This window comes from Benincasa hispida, chromosome 12 (genome assembly GCF_009727055.1).
Source record: "Benincasa hispida cultivar B227 chromosome 12, ASM972705v1, whole genome shotgun sequence".
In the NCBI taxonomy this organism is placed as follows: domain Eukaryota; kingdom Viridiplantae; phylum Streptophyta; class Magnoliopsida; order Cucurbitales; family Cucurbitaceae; genus Benincasa; species Benincasa hispida.
The window spans coordinates 47,530,601-47,545,121 of NC_052360.1; the positions used below are offsets into that span (position 1 = coordinate 47,530,601).

At 35.7% G+C, this 14,521-nt stretch overlaps 1 protein-coding gene across 2 annotated transcripts; it reads left to right on the plus strand.

Annotated features, from left to right (window-relative positions):
- The first annotated feature begins 7,870 nt into the window (after positions 1–7,870).
- LOC120092986 (actin-related protein 2/3 complex subunit 4) lies at positions 7,871–13,492 on the plus strand. 2 transcript variants are annotated; one of them, XM_039051269.1, is made up of 9 exons: positions 7,871–8,278; positions 8,645–8,714; positions 9,448–9,500; positions 9,981–10,008; positions 10,393–10,467; positions 10,628–10,732; positions 11,641–11,730; positions 12,178–12,288; positions 13,090–13,492. In XM_039051269.1, the coding sequence occupies exons 2-8, from the start codon at positions 8,703–8,705 to the stop codon at positions 12,265–12,267; spliced, it is 453 nt and encodes a 150-aa protein (XP_038907197.1). In that variant the 5' UTR covers positions 7,871–8,278; positions 8,645–8,702; the 3' UTR covers positions 12,268–12,288; positions 13,090–13,492. The 2 variants fall into 2 exon arrangements, with proteins under 2 accessions (XP_038907197.1, XP_038907196.1); XM_039051268.1 differs by having other exon boundaries at positions 7,873–8,278; positions 8,649–8,714.
- Positions 13,493–14,521: the final 1,029 nt, after the last annotated feature.

The following is a 14,521-nucleotide window of genomic DNA, read 5'->3' on the forward strand; positions in this document are numbered from 1 at the left end:
ACAATCCTCCATAATTTCACATCATAAAATAACGCATCAAGTTTTTGGCGCCGTTGTCGGGGACTTCGGAAAAATAGTGTGCTAACGGTAATTTTTTTGATTTCTTTGCAGACTCTCAATCTCTGGCGAATTACAACTCGGAGATTGAGAGGATATTCAGACGAAAACTGAGAGACAATCGCCAACAAGAAGACCGAACTCCAAGAATAGCGGAACAATCGGCAGAAAGGGCTGCGAACGCAACAATATAATGGCCAACCCCATCCTCCTAGTGAATGATCGCAATAGACCGATTCAGGACTATGCATCACCTAACCTCTATGATTTCTCTCCATGAATCATGAGGCCAGCGTTAGATGGATCGAGGTTTGAAATGAAGCTGGTAATGTTGCAGATGATCCAGGCTGCTGGGCAGTTTGGAGGAAGGCGTGGCGAAGACCTGCACGCCCACCTCCAGAGCTTCATAGAAATCTGCAACACTTTTGTGTTCTCGAATATCTCTACCAAAGAAGTTCGACTAACTCTATTTCTATTTTCTTTGTGTGATCGGGCAAGAAAATAGGCATATTCTCTCGAACCGGGAGAGATAACTTTGTGGGAACAAGTGGTAGAAAAGTTTATGAAAAAGTATTTCTCACCAACTGAGAATGCTAGAGAAGGAAATTAATAACAAATTTTGAACAAGAAGATGACGAATCGCTCAGCGATGCTTGGGCGAGGTTTAAGCGACTGGTAAGAGACTGTCCACATAATGGCCTGCCAGACTGCCTGCAGATGGAGATTTTTTACCAAGGACTGAATCCCTCTTCGCAGACCGCTGCCAATGCGACAGCAGCTGGGGGTCTGCTTGATAAAACATATGAGGAAGCAAAAAGTATACTTGATCGCATTTCCAAAAATCACGAGGATTGGCGGAAAAGCGATCAAAGATTAAGAATTAAAGATAATGACGAAAACAATGGGGTCATCGCATCCCTGCAAAACCAGATGACTGCGATGATGAGTTTGATTCAAGGTATCGCAATTAATAACACAGGAGCGAAGAAAGGGCAGGTCAACGCAATTGCTCAAACGACTACAAGTTGTGTCATTTGCAGAGACGCTCATTCGATGGAGGAATACCCAGCAAACCCGCAGTCGGTGTGCTTTATAAAGAATAACCCCTATTCCGAATTTTGCGTGGAAAATTCAACAACAACTTCCAACTAGTGGCACAAAAAGGAGGGCCACCCGGATTTTTCCTGCAAAACAATGGTCCCACGCATAGTCATGCTAGCAGTCGCAAACACCGCAATCTTTGTCCCTAGAGAGCTTGTTGAAGCAGTACAATGAGAAAAACGAATCATTGCTTCAGAATCAAGCAACATCCATTCGAAATCTTGAAATTCAACTAGGACAAATTGCAGGCGAGCTGAATAATAGACCGCAAGGAGCGTTGTCGAGCTCAACTAAGCTTCCTCGCAATGCTGGGGGTACGGGGAAGGAACAATGCTTAGCAGTCTTCGTGCTAAGCAACAAAATGACTGCGAAAGAAAGGGAGGAAACCATGGTGACCAATTTGAATGCGGTAACAACCGAGGACCCGCTGACCTATAGTTCGGAAAAGACCGAGAAAATGAACCCTGAAGTTGCGTCCACCCTCAAGTCTCTAGATCTTGAGACAAAAGAAGTCCAACCACTAACAACTCTGCAAAGATTAAAAGAGAAACAAAATGATGAAGATAAGATCACAACAGTGGCAGCAACACAAAATGTCATGATCCCACCAAAAATGTGTGACCCAGGAATCTTCACGATACCATGCTCCATTGGAGGGGTCTACAGTGGCCAAGCGCTATGTGATCTTGGGGCAAGTATAAACATAATGCCGCTATCAATCTTCAAACAATTGAATGTTGGCACACTCACGCCCACAAAAGGAAACTCTCCTGCTCGCGGACAGATCTCGAATAACACCCTGAAGAAGAGTTGAAAATGTTGCAATCTCAATTGATAAATTCATCTTGCCGGCAGACTTCTTCATTTTGGATTATAAAGCGGACGAAGATGCGCCATCATATTAGGCGACCACTCCTTTCGACCGTCGCACTCAAATTTGATGTGCGCAAGGGGGGAGATTATAATGAACATTCATGGGGAAAAGCTCCAGATTAAGGTAGTAAAGATCCCAGAGGACAAAGAAAAGAGGGAAAAGCCACCGTGGACGTGAAAAATCCAGCTTAGAATAAGCAGTCCCTGAGTTACTATATAACTCAACCTCATCAGGGACGCAACTCTTTTGAATATCCTTTTTTCCTGCATCAATACCTCATGAGCTTTCATCATACTCGTTATTAGCTATTATCACAATTACTTTGTTGTATTGTTTATCTATCTGCACTTTTCTTATTCAAAAAAAAAAACGCGACCGTGCTGAACGATTGTGGTAAAAGATTTTGTTTTGTTCAATAATATTTGACCCTCTCGATGTTTTTCTTGCAACGATTGAGGCACAGGATTGCGGAGGTGTTACACAAAGAAGCAACTTATCCTATTCTATCACCGCAATCTAAAGAAGATAGATCAACGCAAAGAAGAATGCATCAACACATAATGCGGGCGACAGCGCAAATTTGGGGGTTGTATTCTTCCTTCACTTTATTTCAAATTTTGCACTATCGCATCGCATTTTAGTTTTAAAAGTTTTATCACCGCATCCTCTTTTATTATCGCAATCATTTGACATGGATAAATTTAGTAAGTTACCGCATGCTGTCTCTTTGCCAATTATGATTTCAATGATGAAAAACATACTTCTATTCCTTTCGTATATACTAGATTCAACTTAATTTTAAGATAGTCACCTCATGAAATATTTCTAGAATTTAGGGGTCTGCTAGCTTTCTTTCAAACTCTCTTTACGAAGCCTTCTAAGAACACCGCATGACTTCTTTCAATCTTTTGACAATGAGGACATTGCCACATTTTAAATTTGGGGGTGAGGTATTTATTCTCGACCTTGCTATTTTGGAAAAAAAAAAACTTTGAGAATAACAACTCCGCTGTCAACACAATAGGGAAACTCATGTTGATAAGAGTTAAGTTGTGAAAGGCACTTATCCGTAGTTGGATGTCCACATGACACACGTGGGGGGCAAGCTAAAACGAAAGTAGGTCGCCAGGATCAACCCATAAATATAATGACCGCAACTCCGCTGCCAAAAAGGTATGAGTTTAGTCTGAGAAAGAGCGCATTGCTCGTAGTTGGATGTTCGCATGACACACGTGGGGGCAAGCCAAAACGAAAGCAAAGCACTTAGATCAGCGCAAGGTTAGAAAAAAGTAATAATGTCAAGAAATATGCAAGGATAAAATCATTTGACACCCCGGTGGAAAAGTTTTCTTTTTGAAATAAATCATACAATGTCCCGAAATTTAGTAAAGTCCTTTTGAAGGTTAAGCTTGCGGTCCCTAGGTCTTAGAAATATTTTAATAAAAGACTTGAATAAGACTTAAGGAAATTTTGGTGTATAAGAGCTGAATAAAGTATCCTTGAGAAATCTAGGAAAAGAATATTGCGGTCAACTTGTTAAAGGAAATCTTTAGCTTATGCTTGAGGACAAGCATTGTTTAAATTTGGGGGTATAATAACGGGCAGAAAAGCACGTTATCATAGTATTAAGTTCTTAAACAACGCTGGCTTGCGTTGATAAAATGTGTTAGATTGCGTCCAAAAAACATTAAGTTTATTACATTGCGGTCACATGCGTTCATCGCATAGAAGTAGTTGATTTTTGTATTTTTATGCAGAATATGCGTTGACACAAGACGGAAAGAGCAATCACAAGAAATCATTGGTCGAACGCAGCATTACTGCAAGGCTTTGCGGTGATTGTGTTTGCAAACATTTGCTCAAGAAGGATTGCCGCATAAAGTCGGCACAACTTGGTGGGCGCATCTGGGTGAAAGGCATAATTAATCATGATGGGACAGAAAGCTGACGATAGTCGAATCCGAATTAAGTTGACAGCCACTAACGATAACAAGTACATTCAGCTTTTCGGTGATAAATATTCAGCGCATCAGTCAGGGAATTAAAGCCATCCCATCTGTACAATCATAAGAGAGAAACTGCCCTTCACCCCGAAGCTCTATAAATACCGAAGGCATCCTTCAGAAAAGGGGTTCACCTGTTCACCAATTTAAGAGCTTTAACTGTGTTCATAGTTTCCTTTTTATTTCAAGGCGAAGCAAGGGAAGAGCAAAGACACCGGAAGATCGCTTAGGGCAACTCGAGAGAGAATCCGGAGGCGTAAAAGCAGAGAGCGGGCCGACTCTCGCGAGAGCGAGATTATCTTTTGAACACATTAGAAAAGACAATGTATAAGCCTGGGAGCAAGAGATTGCTACTAGGCTCTTTATTCTATTCTTGCATTGTTGTTTTGTACTTCATCTTTATATTTATACAATGGAAGTTCTTATTCTACATCTGTTTACTCTCTTAGCACGCATGAGTAGCTAAACTAGTCGAATGGATTGAGAAGAACTAAGCTAACATGACCTAGGATTTTCATTGTTTGTGATTTTCTTGTTTTATGTTATGCCAAACATCCTTTTAGAGCTACTCGAGAGAGAGTCTATAGAAAGAACCTAAGACTCGAGAGAGCTAGGTTAGAATCTAGACTCGAGAAAGTAAGATTAGAACTTCATAAACAAGAGATAAGAACTTAGAGATGAGTTCTGTTTGCCAACCTACATCGCATGCACCCTAGAGATAGGTATGATATTATGTGGTCGCCTTATTTGTGTGTGTGTCATTTTGTCATCGCATAAATAAGAATAGAGGCTTATGTGTAGGTCCTATAGACTTATCGCATATATCGCATGCGTTCTAGCATTAGAAGCTGTAGTATTCGCATCGAAAGATGGTTTACTATTGTATGTGTGTTGCATGATCGCAAAGCATGAACGCATCCTAGGAAGTGTTAGCCGAAATCATTTTCAATTCGTTCACCGCATACTCATCGTATCTTCTGTTTTATCAACTCTTTTCGAACTCCGCCGCATTTGTTTATTTTTAATTACTGCAATCAACAAACCAAAAAATATTTGAGTTACCGGTTACCGCAAAGTTTTTCTAAAAATTATCACCACAACCTGTTTTCCCAAGTCCCTGAGTTTGACCCTGGACTTACCAGGAACTCAGTGGGGTTTACACTTGGATTCCACTGAAAAAACTTGAGTGCTCAACGTATTTTCATCATCGCAATTCCTCCATCATTTCACATCATAAAATAACGCATCAATTACCAGCGGTTCTTACCCACTTGAACAGCAGTGTATTTCACTCTCTTGTGGTAAGGATTCAATGATAAAACTTCAAATAGAATCTTCTCATGATTAAAGTGCTCTAGAGTATTTTTCTTTCTAACTTACTAATATCTCAAACATAGATCAAGGTATTGTAATTTACTACTCGAGCAATTCTTTAAAGATCCTATTTTTCAGTTTTTTATAGATGCTTACACTTTTTATTTTAGGGCTCTTTTGGTCCGTGTTGAAAAATAGGTGCATCTAACGGTTGATTGGGTTGAAAGTTGTTAATTTACAGTAAGGATTTTCTTGATTTTTTTTATTTTCACTAAATCTTACTCAATTTAGTTTCTTTTCATCGATGAAGTAGAATGGATAATTGAAATTTTTGTTCAAAGAAACTTATGAAGTGAGGGGTGTAACTCAGTTTATTTATTCTCTTTTTAATCTATGATTTTGCATCATCATTCAATTGGTTCATGGTCAAGTTTCTAAGTTTTCATTTGTTTGAGATGTTTTCTTTATTAATCATCTCATTGATTTTAGATAAGGTAGACCAAAATGGCAAAGGAAGTAGATGGGTATCTATAGCAATCAAGTAGACAAAACCAAAACCAAAACCAAAACATGGAAACCAAATTTAAACCTACTGATTTACCTTGCATTTGCATCATAGGCCTATGGTATAGTTACTTTAGTATTTGGTTTTGTTGAAATTTTATCATTTTCTAATCTTGTTCTTGTAATTTTTTTTTTTTTTTTTTTTGAAACTTGAATTCTCTAAATGTAGAACTATTTTAACTCTTCGTTGAAATTAGATAATTTCCTAATCTTGTTCTTACGTTTTTTTTTTTTTTTTTGAAACTTGAATTCTCTAAATGTAGAACTATTTGTGTTTCAGTTATCTTATTTTTATTAATGTTATTTAGTAGGAAGTTTCAAAATTGGCCATTCGTTTTTGTTCTTCCATGAATTTACAATCTTAACAATATCCCATTAAATAATAGTTGTGCTATTGTAGACCATTTATGTTGGGATCTTTGGAGGATATTGTTGGCCAATTGTTGATTTAAGTTGTTATTATATAGATAAATAAAATAGTAGGAGATTGTTATAGTATCTCTAATTATGATCTTTTCATACAACAAATTTGTCTAGACTAGTTTAGATCTTTTATAACAATAGGAGGAACACTGAGATTTAAAGGATTGCATATTGAATGAAACTTTAAGTGATAATTAGAGATTATATTGTTTGTGATGAAGTGTTTTGATAACTTTCTTAATTACAGGTTATATTGCTTGTGTTGAAGCATTTTAGATCTCAATGTCAATTTCACCTCAAGAGATAACTTCATCACCAAATTCTCTCCCATTGTTTGGCTCAATTTGACTCATGATCTAACTTTCAATTCATCCAACTCGACAACTCAAAACTCTTTATCCATAATCTCAATCCAGTTTGACTCAAAGAGGGAAGCTCAATTCTATGATGACATAATTTTGAACGCTTATAAAATTTATATTTTGTGAAATTATATAGTTGCAAATTATATTTAATGTACTTTTATTGTTGGATAATTTCATTATTATGTACAAATGGATTACAATTTTTTATTATTAAGAAAATTCATGATATTTGATGCATTACCAAGTTTTTCATGTGTGTACTTATCTAAACATAAGTAATTCTAATGTAACTTGATTATAAAATTTTGATATGTAAGTTCGTCGTAGCATAAAATTAAACCTATATATAGGATATAATAATAGCATTAAGAAAGGGTCGTTATATGTGAAAGATAGCATTAATAAATATGGTAAAGATAACACTAAAAAAAGGTTATTATATGGAAAACATAGCATTATGAACAAGCTATTATTAATTAACAATAGCCTTAATAACCAAGGCTATGAAATGTTTTTATAGTAATGTATATATACTATATCTTCTAACTCTAATATAGCATTCGTTATAGTCATACAAAAACGCTATAAAAAGTTTTAAACTTTTAATAACATGGGTGACCTTCGAAAAAGACTATAAAAAGTATATCGTAGCTTTTTCTTTTTTTTTTTGTTAGATATCGTATCTGTTATTTCTTATAATGAGAGTCAACCTAAAAGAAGTTAGTCTACGGCTACCCAAGCTTCATATTGAGGATTTATGGTTACTTGCGCTATTGGAAGTGCCAGTAGTGACACCTTCGGATAAGAAGGCTCTTAGAGTGGCGACAGCTGCATACGAAGGGGCTGACGGATCTGTAGGCTAAGCTACGGTTTGAGACGTGATTTCTTCAGACTGTAGAAACACTGATGGACATTTTCTCTCGTCAGCCAGATGATCAAACAATCGGTAAGCCCTTAAAATCGGAAGTGGCAGATTCTTCCACAATAGGAAGTTGCTTCGGTTCGACGACTAGTTGAAAAGGAATTAGTGTAGATTGCATTACCAGAGATCAAAGTTTATGGATTATTTTTTGGAAGATCAGTTAAATGGGAAAAGGAAAAGAAAAATAAATAAATATATATATATATATGGTGTTGACTAGTCAAATAATGGTTTGACTAAATCTTAAATATATAGAATTAGGGTTAAAAAAAAAAAAAAAAAATTAGTCTCTCTTCTCACGCCTGCGGCCGGACCCCCTCAGAATTTCTTTTCGTTCGCGCACAGCCCTTCCGTGCGCCGCTCCCTCCGATCTTCGCTGCCGACTTCTGTGTCTCCTCTGGACCTTCACGCCGCACCCGTTCAGGTCACGCCGCCGCCGTCGGAGTTCGCGTCTCAGATCTTGAGGTGCAAGTCAGCCGTCCGTTCCGCCGTTCGTGTGCGCCGGTCGCGGGCGTCTCTTCGCCGTTCCAGATTAGTGTCATCATTTGCCACGGTGTGCTGTTCATGCACGATCCAGCCAGTTTTCTTTGACCAAGTTCTCACTTCGCCGTGCCAATTTTGATCTCTGAAAACTACTCTCTTGAATTCAGAAATGGTTGGTAACAAACAATTCTTGTCATCGTTGATCTTTGTCTATTTGAGTTGTGTTAATCTGCTGCTTGAATAATAATAAGATCGTTGCGAACGAAGTTCATTCATATTAGAAATGTCCGATTTAACTCATTTTCTTAGTGAAATTGTTGATGTTGATGTACATGGACGCTTCTCGATTCGAAAATGTCTTGCGGAGGAAGCAAGCTTCGCTTTGATTTACACCTGACTTCGCGTTTTTTTTTTTTCCTTTTTTTGGCTTTTATTACGTGATTAGTTTAAATACTAAATTGTAGATTGTGATTTATCTTTTATTTTTGTTTTGTTTCTTTCTTCTTTTTCTGCCTAATTTTCCTTTGTATGTGCAAAGTCAGGCAACTACTTTACGCTTGTATTTGACGTGCATACGGAACACTCTCGAGGCTGCGATGTGCCTTCAGGTATTTCTATTGTTGTCTTGTTGCTGTTATTTCGATTCATTTTCGTCTGAGTGGTGATTTTTTGCAGTTTAATGTATTATTTATGGCATCGAACTTATTAGTTTTTGTAAACTTTTCATCCTACGAATTATTTGCCTTGAGAACTTGAAGAATGCGATGTTGAACTGTACGCTTTGCTTGTAATTGTTTGTTGCAAGTGAACGTAATTTCATTGTAAGTGCGAGTGAAAATGCTTCTGTACGCATGCAGGTTCTGTTCCGTCCAAAAATGCGCTTGGTGAGAAAATATTGACTAAACTTTTTGATATGTGATCATAAATCTAGAGAGTGCGGGCTTTTTGTAATGTTACGTCTCTAAATTTGTACTTCTTATTGAAGGATAAATTGAAGTTCGATGTTGTTTGCTTTTCCCCGCTTTTACCTGTTTCATCTAGAGAAACTTCATAGACATCTGGAATATCCTTCCAAGTCACCAGTATATGTGTGTTAAGAGTAGTGAATACTAAGTATCTGTCGGTAGTACAATGAGTTGGGAGTGAATGAATTGTGCAGCTGTACATGACCAGTAATATTTGGTATTTGGGTACGGTGTTCCTCCCTGCTACTTCTTAAAATCTTTTGTTTCACTTTGGATATTTGCTTCCTTTTTAATATAAACCTCTCCTTTTCTGATTCACATTCACATCCCTATGATGTTTGATTTATCAAACTTTTCTTTTCCCATATGATCACAGAATTTCCCTTGTCAAGAAGTTGAAAGACACAACAAGCCGGAGGTTGAACTAAAGTATGGTTACATCTTCAATTAAAACCTCTTACTCTATTTATTATAGCCTTGTTTTGTGTTTGTGGGCCACTGAAGACCTGAATTGCCTAGTTTATGAATTCATTCATAAGCTTCATTGCGAACATTTTTGGGATCACTTTATAAAAGTTTTTAGTTTTGAGGATGTCTGATAGCCATTCTTGCTTATCAATATTTCCGTTTTATAACATTGTGATTATCATTCTATTATATAGGTCATATTTGGTTACTGCATAGCTTTGTTGTCACTTGTCTTACTTAAATAGCATTTTCTCGTTGGTTGGCTTATTTTTGCCATGTCTCAGCATGTTCTGGTTGGTTGAACTTGTGTTGATAGTTGGTTAATAGCTATCTGTCTTGATGACTCGTGTATACCTGCTCAGGAACGCTTTATGTGATGCAACTATGAAAATTTTGCTGATTTATGTTTGCTCTTATTTTCTTGTTCTTTACCCTTTCCAGGACCAGCTCAGAACTTCTTCTCAATCCTGTAAGTTCATGCCATTAATTTAAATATTGACCATTCTGCCCTTTGACTTATCTGGTTTATCATTTTGTGCTCGTTAATGCTCCTGTGGCTTAGTGAACATCAAGCACTTATCTTCATCTTCGATTTTCAGATTAGAACCTCGCTATGCCTCATTGTGGGGAATTGTTAATGTTCCCCATTGGAACACATTTTGTCTACTGCAATATGTCAGCCAATGCATATTATTCTACTTATACATTTGTCATCCCCCCTTTTGTTTTCTTCAATTGGAAAATCATGTTCATGCAAAAGAACATCCTTGGGAGTAGGGTGCAGTTGGTGAATGACTTTTATATCTTTATTTAAGGACACCTATGATTTCACTTCAATATATTGCTCTTGCAGATCTTAATATGTAGAAATGAGTCGGAGAAGTGTTTGATTGAGACATCTATAAACTCTCTCCGTATCAGTCTCAAGGTGATTTTATTCTCTTTATTTTAATATGATGCATTTGAGGCATATGTACTGCCATAAATCCCCCTAATTCCTTCGGTCCACTAACCGGTGTACGATTATTATCACAGATTACAATCAACTTGTTCACAATTACTTTATGTGAACCTTTTCTTGTCCACAGGTTAAGCAGACAGATGAACTGGAGAACATCCTAACTAAAAAGTTCCTTCGATTTCTGTCAATGAGGGCAGAAGCTTTCCAGGTGCTGAGAAGAAAACCTGTACAGGTACTGACAGTGTCTAAACTTTGTGCTTTAGTTTAAGAAGATATATTAGAGCGAAGTGACTGAACTTTTCTTTTTTTTAAAAAAAAAAAAAAAGGTTAAACTTTCAACTATTGGAAATTATTTATGACTAATCACTTGAAAAAACTTGGAGCTGTACTACTAGGATGATTGTGTCTTCTGACTTCTCAAGTTCCCACAAAGTCATGTTTTATTTCTCTTCGAGGGGATGATATTAAAACTGGCTTACTCCTATTGAGAGAAAGCTGAAAGACGAGTTCTAGGTTCATTTGTCTTATTCATCTTCATTTTAGGATGACTTAAAAATAATCTGAACCTATAGGCTATAATATCGTGATACCATTTAGCGACTACTATTTGTGTCTGCTTAACTTCAGTTGCCTTGGTTTTGGGATGACTTAAAAATAATCTGATTAATTGATTTCGTACATTTTACCTTTTTTCTGGAGATATTTTTCTCAGCAAGCATTAGGTTGTTCGAGTGCAAAAAAATGAAACTTGAATCAAGAATTGGTGATTAAATAATTTTGTATTTAAAAATGCTGTGTCCAAATATATATTGTGGTATTAAACCTTTATAACCATGCATGGCTTGTCTTGAAGCTTTATAGATTCTGGATTAATTATCTCCTTTCTTCTTCTCTCTTCCTTTCCATAAAACCAAAATTAATTATTATAAGCAATAAGCCTCTAATATTAATCCATCATGGTCAATCGTTTTTCTATACAGAAACTATATTTTCTTTTCCAATATCACTACTTCCTCCCTGATCATATGTATTCTTTACTTGTATTCTAGATAATATTCCAGATTTGCTATTCTTGTTTGCAAAACATATGTAGTATCCTTCAGAGTTGATCTTTTATTTCTTTTTGGCTTCATTCTACAGGGATATGACATTAGCTTTCTCATAACGAACTATCATTGTGAGGACATGCAGAAGCAAAAACTCATTGATTTTATTGTACAGTTTATGGAGGCAAGATTTTAACACCGCCTAATCAATTTGCAGTTATTTACTTGATTTCATTCTGTTCTGCTAAAATATCTCCTTGATTTCCTCTCTTCTTACTACCCAACCTTCTCTTCTAATTTAACCATCGAAAAAACTGAATTTTCTGTATGCTTTTCTCTATTCAAGCCCGTTCACCAACATAAACTATTTCAAAAAATTTCTTGAACTTTATCTTGGAGTTCTTAAAATTGAATAGTTCTTTTACGTAAAAATTTATCGGTCAATTAACTTTCAATAGTTCAAGCTGTTCTACTTCTGCATGAATTAATATTAAGAGTTCACATTTCTAATGCCCTTTTGGCTCCTTTGCTTACCTTTTTTTTATTATTATTATTGTTCTAATGATCGAAGAGAGAAATTTATTGAATCGAGAGCTTGTTGAATAATCCTTTGTTTTTCCCATCTGTGCAGGATATTGATAAAGAGATTAGTGAACTTAAAATGTCTGTGAACACTCGGGGAAGGCTTGTAGCAACAGAGTTTCTAAAGCAATTCATTTGATATCTCTCTCTTATAATCTAGGTAAACTCCCTTCTCCCCAAGTTTTTCTTCGAGATGATTCTATTGCTGCTTGTTACATATATCCTTGTACCTCAATTAACAAAATTTGTTCCTTCTATATTTTATGTTCTACTTATTCGTACAACTTTCGTGGGTGAAGAAAAGCTATATAGTCGGTAACCTTAAAACTTGACACAGTTTTCTCATAAAAAATTATTCCTTCCTCAATTTCTAGCCTCTTCAAATCAAGATTTGTTTTTAACGGTCTTTTTGTCCCCTATTAATTATGATCTCCAACTTTTGAACTTCACCCCTCGGGCTTTTTATACAGAAGTGCCATTTTTTTTCATCTTTTGAGTTGAGCGAAATTCGAATCTTGAGTCTCAAATTAGATCCCAAGCTATACTTGGGTTTAGCATTTTAAATCCAATACCCAAAAGAGCTACATAGATCTAGAACATCATAGCATTTTCTTTCCTGAAGGATAAATATATTAAAATGCTAGAGAACTAAAAACAGGTAAGGTCTTTAGACTACAAAAAAATGTTGTGGGTAGCTAGACTTATGCCGACGCAAGGCATGAGCAACTTTATTGCATACCCAATTATAAAAACAAAAATGCAGACCGTTCACTGTTCACTTGAGGGACGAGGAATATCCTCAACAACATTTGAAGTCTCAAATAAATCCAAACCATCATTTTTGAAGTCTCAGATAAATCCAAACCATCATTTTTAAGGTTTTTGGTGAACTCCAAAGAAAATCCGATTCAACCACCAAATGAGGCAAGCACTCTGAAAATATGTTTTTGATGCTTCTCAGGCCCTCAAAGATTTGTCAAACTTTCAAGACCTTTAACCGGTCGTCTCCATCTTGAAGCCCGCCCAAACAGGAAATCCTCGAGAGGCTTGGATAAATCACCCTATTATGAATTGATCAAAGTTTTTGTCTATATGGTTTGTTCCTCTTTAAGATGTAGGTCCAGTGGATAGGCCTTGATTGGTTTTCTTTTTCTTTTTCCTTTCTATATATATATATGGACGCTATGATAATTGCATTTAGTGGGCTCAATGAACAATTCATTACAACGTGGATTGGGATTGTTGAGTTCGGATGGGAATGAATAGTTGGAATATCCGATCAATATGTCGCTGTAAGTATTGCCCCTCCTGCAAAGTCTGGACCCAAAATCTCTTTTGCTTCCTTAAATCCTTTTCTGTAATCACAATTCTGTTTTCATTAGATTTCATTTCTAGTCTCCGTAATTTAACCATACTCTGAAGATTTTTTTCTTTCCTCCATTTTTTACTAATCCTCGACCTGGACAATAGGAATCTAAAATTTCATTTGATAACCATTTGATTTTTTGTTTTTGAAAATTGAATTTTCCTATTTCCTAATTAAACATACAAAGTATATATATATATAGTTAGTGGGTCTAACAAACAAATGCAAAGAAATGATTACTCGAGGTCACAATGACTAATAGAATCTGAGTTAAAAAATCAGGTTATACAGGAAATTAAATGCTTTGGCAAAGGAAAAAAGTAGCCAAAATGTAATCAACGTAATTTGTTGAATTTCTCTAATATTACTGATTTTCATTAATTTTTTGCCACCATTAAGATTAATTTAAAGATACACAAAAAGGAGCATTAGTTACTAGGGTAAAAATGTAACTTAGAAAGGAAACGGTTTGTAAGTTTACTCAAAATTTTAATATAAACTCAAAACGAGAATCCAATAATCTTGACCGTAGATTAATTTGTCCCCTTCGAAATTTAATAATAATAATTACCATCCAGTTTAGGACAATCCGGTGGTTAGTTAACTGAAATACCTTTATTTGTTACTATTGTTTTAGTATTGAAGAATAATAAACTGAATCTTATTTTTTTTAAAAGTACCACTAAAGAGAGGGTTTAAAAACTATGTTGGCTTCTATTTTATTCTTAATACTTTTGATCTTAAACTTTCAAAATTCTTGTACTTTAAAAAAATGATCATTTTTGTCTCATCATTTTCATTCACTATACTTTTAAGATGTCAAAATAATCACTTCTTCAAAATTAGAGGATCAAAATGAACCAAAGTACAATGATCAAAATGAACATTTTAAAAAAATCTTTTCAAATATCAAAGTAATAATTGATCATACAGTTGAGTTAATTATTTTTTATGATTAATGAATGCAAACATTTTAAAAAAAAGCATTCAAGGGAAAGGCTTAGAGGATGCATTCCGTGGTGAGGGT

What these genes read in the sequence shown, in the direction of transcription:
- LOC120092986 (XM_039051268.1), top strand. An exon ending in TGAGAAGAAAACCTGTACAG is followed by an intron (nt 10,733 to 11,640) that starts GTACTGACAGTG and finishes TTCATTCTACAG; the next exon opens with GGATATGACATTAGCTTTCT. An exon ending in TTATTGTACAGTTTATGGAG is followed by an intron (nt 11,731 to 12,177) that starts GCAAGATTTTAA and finishes CCATCTGTGCAG; the next exon opens with GATATTGATAAAGAGATTAG.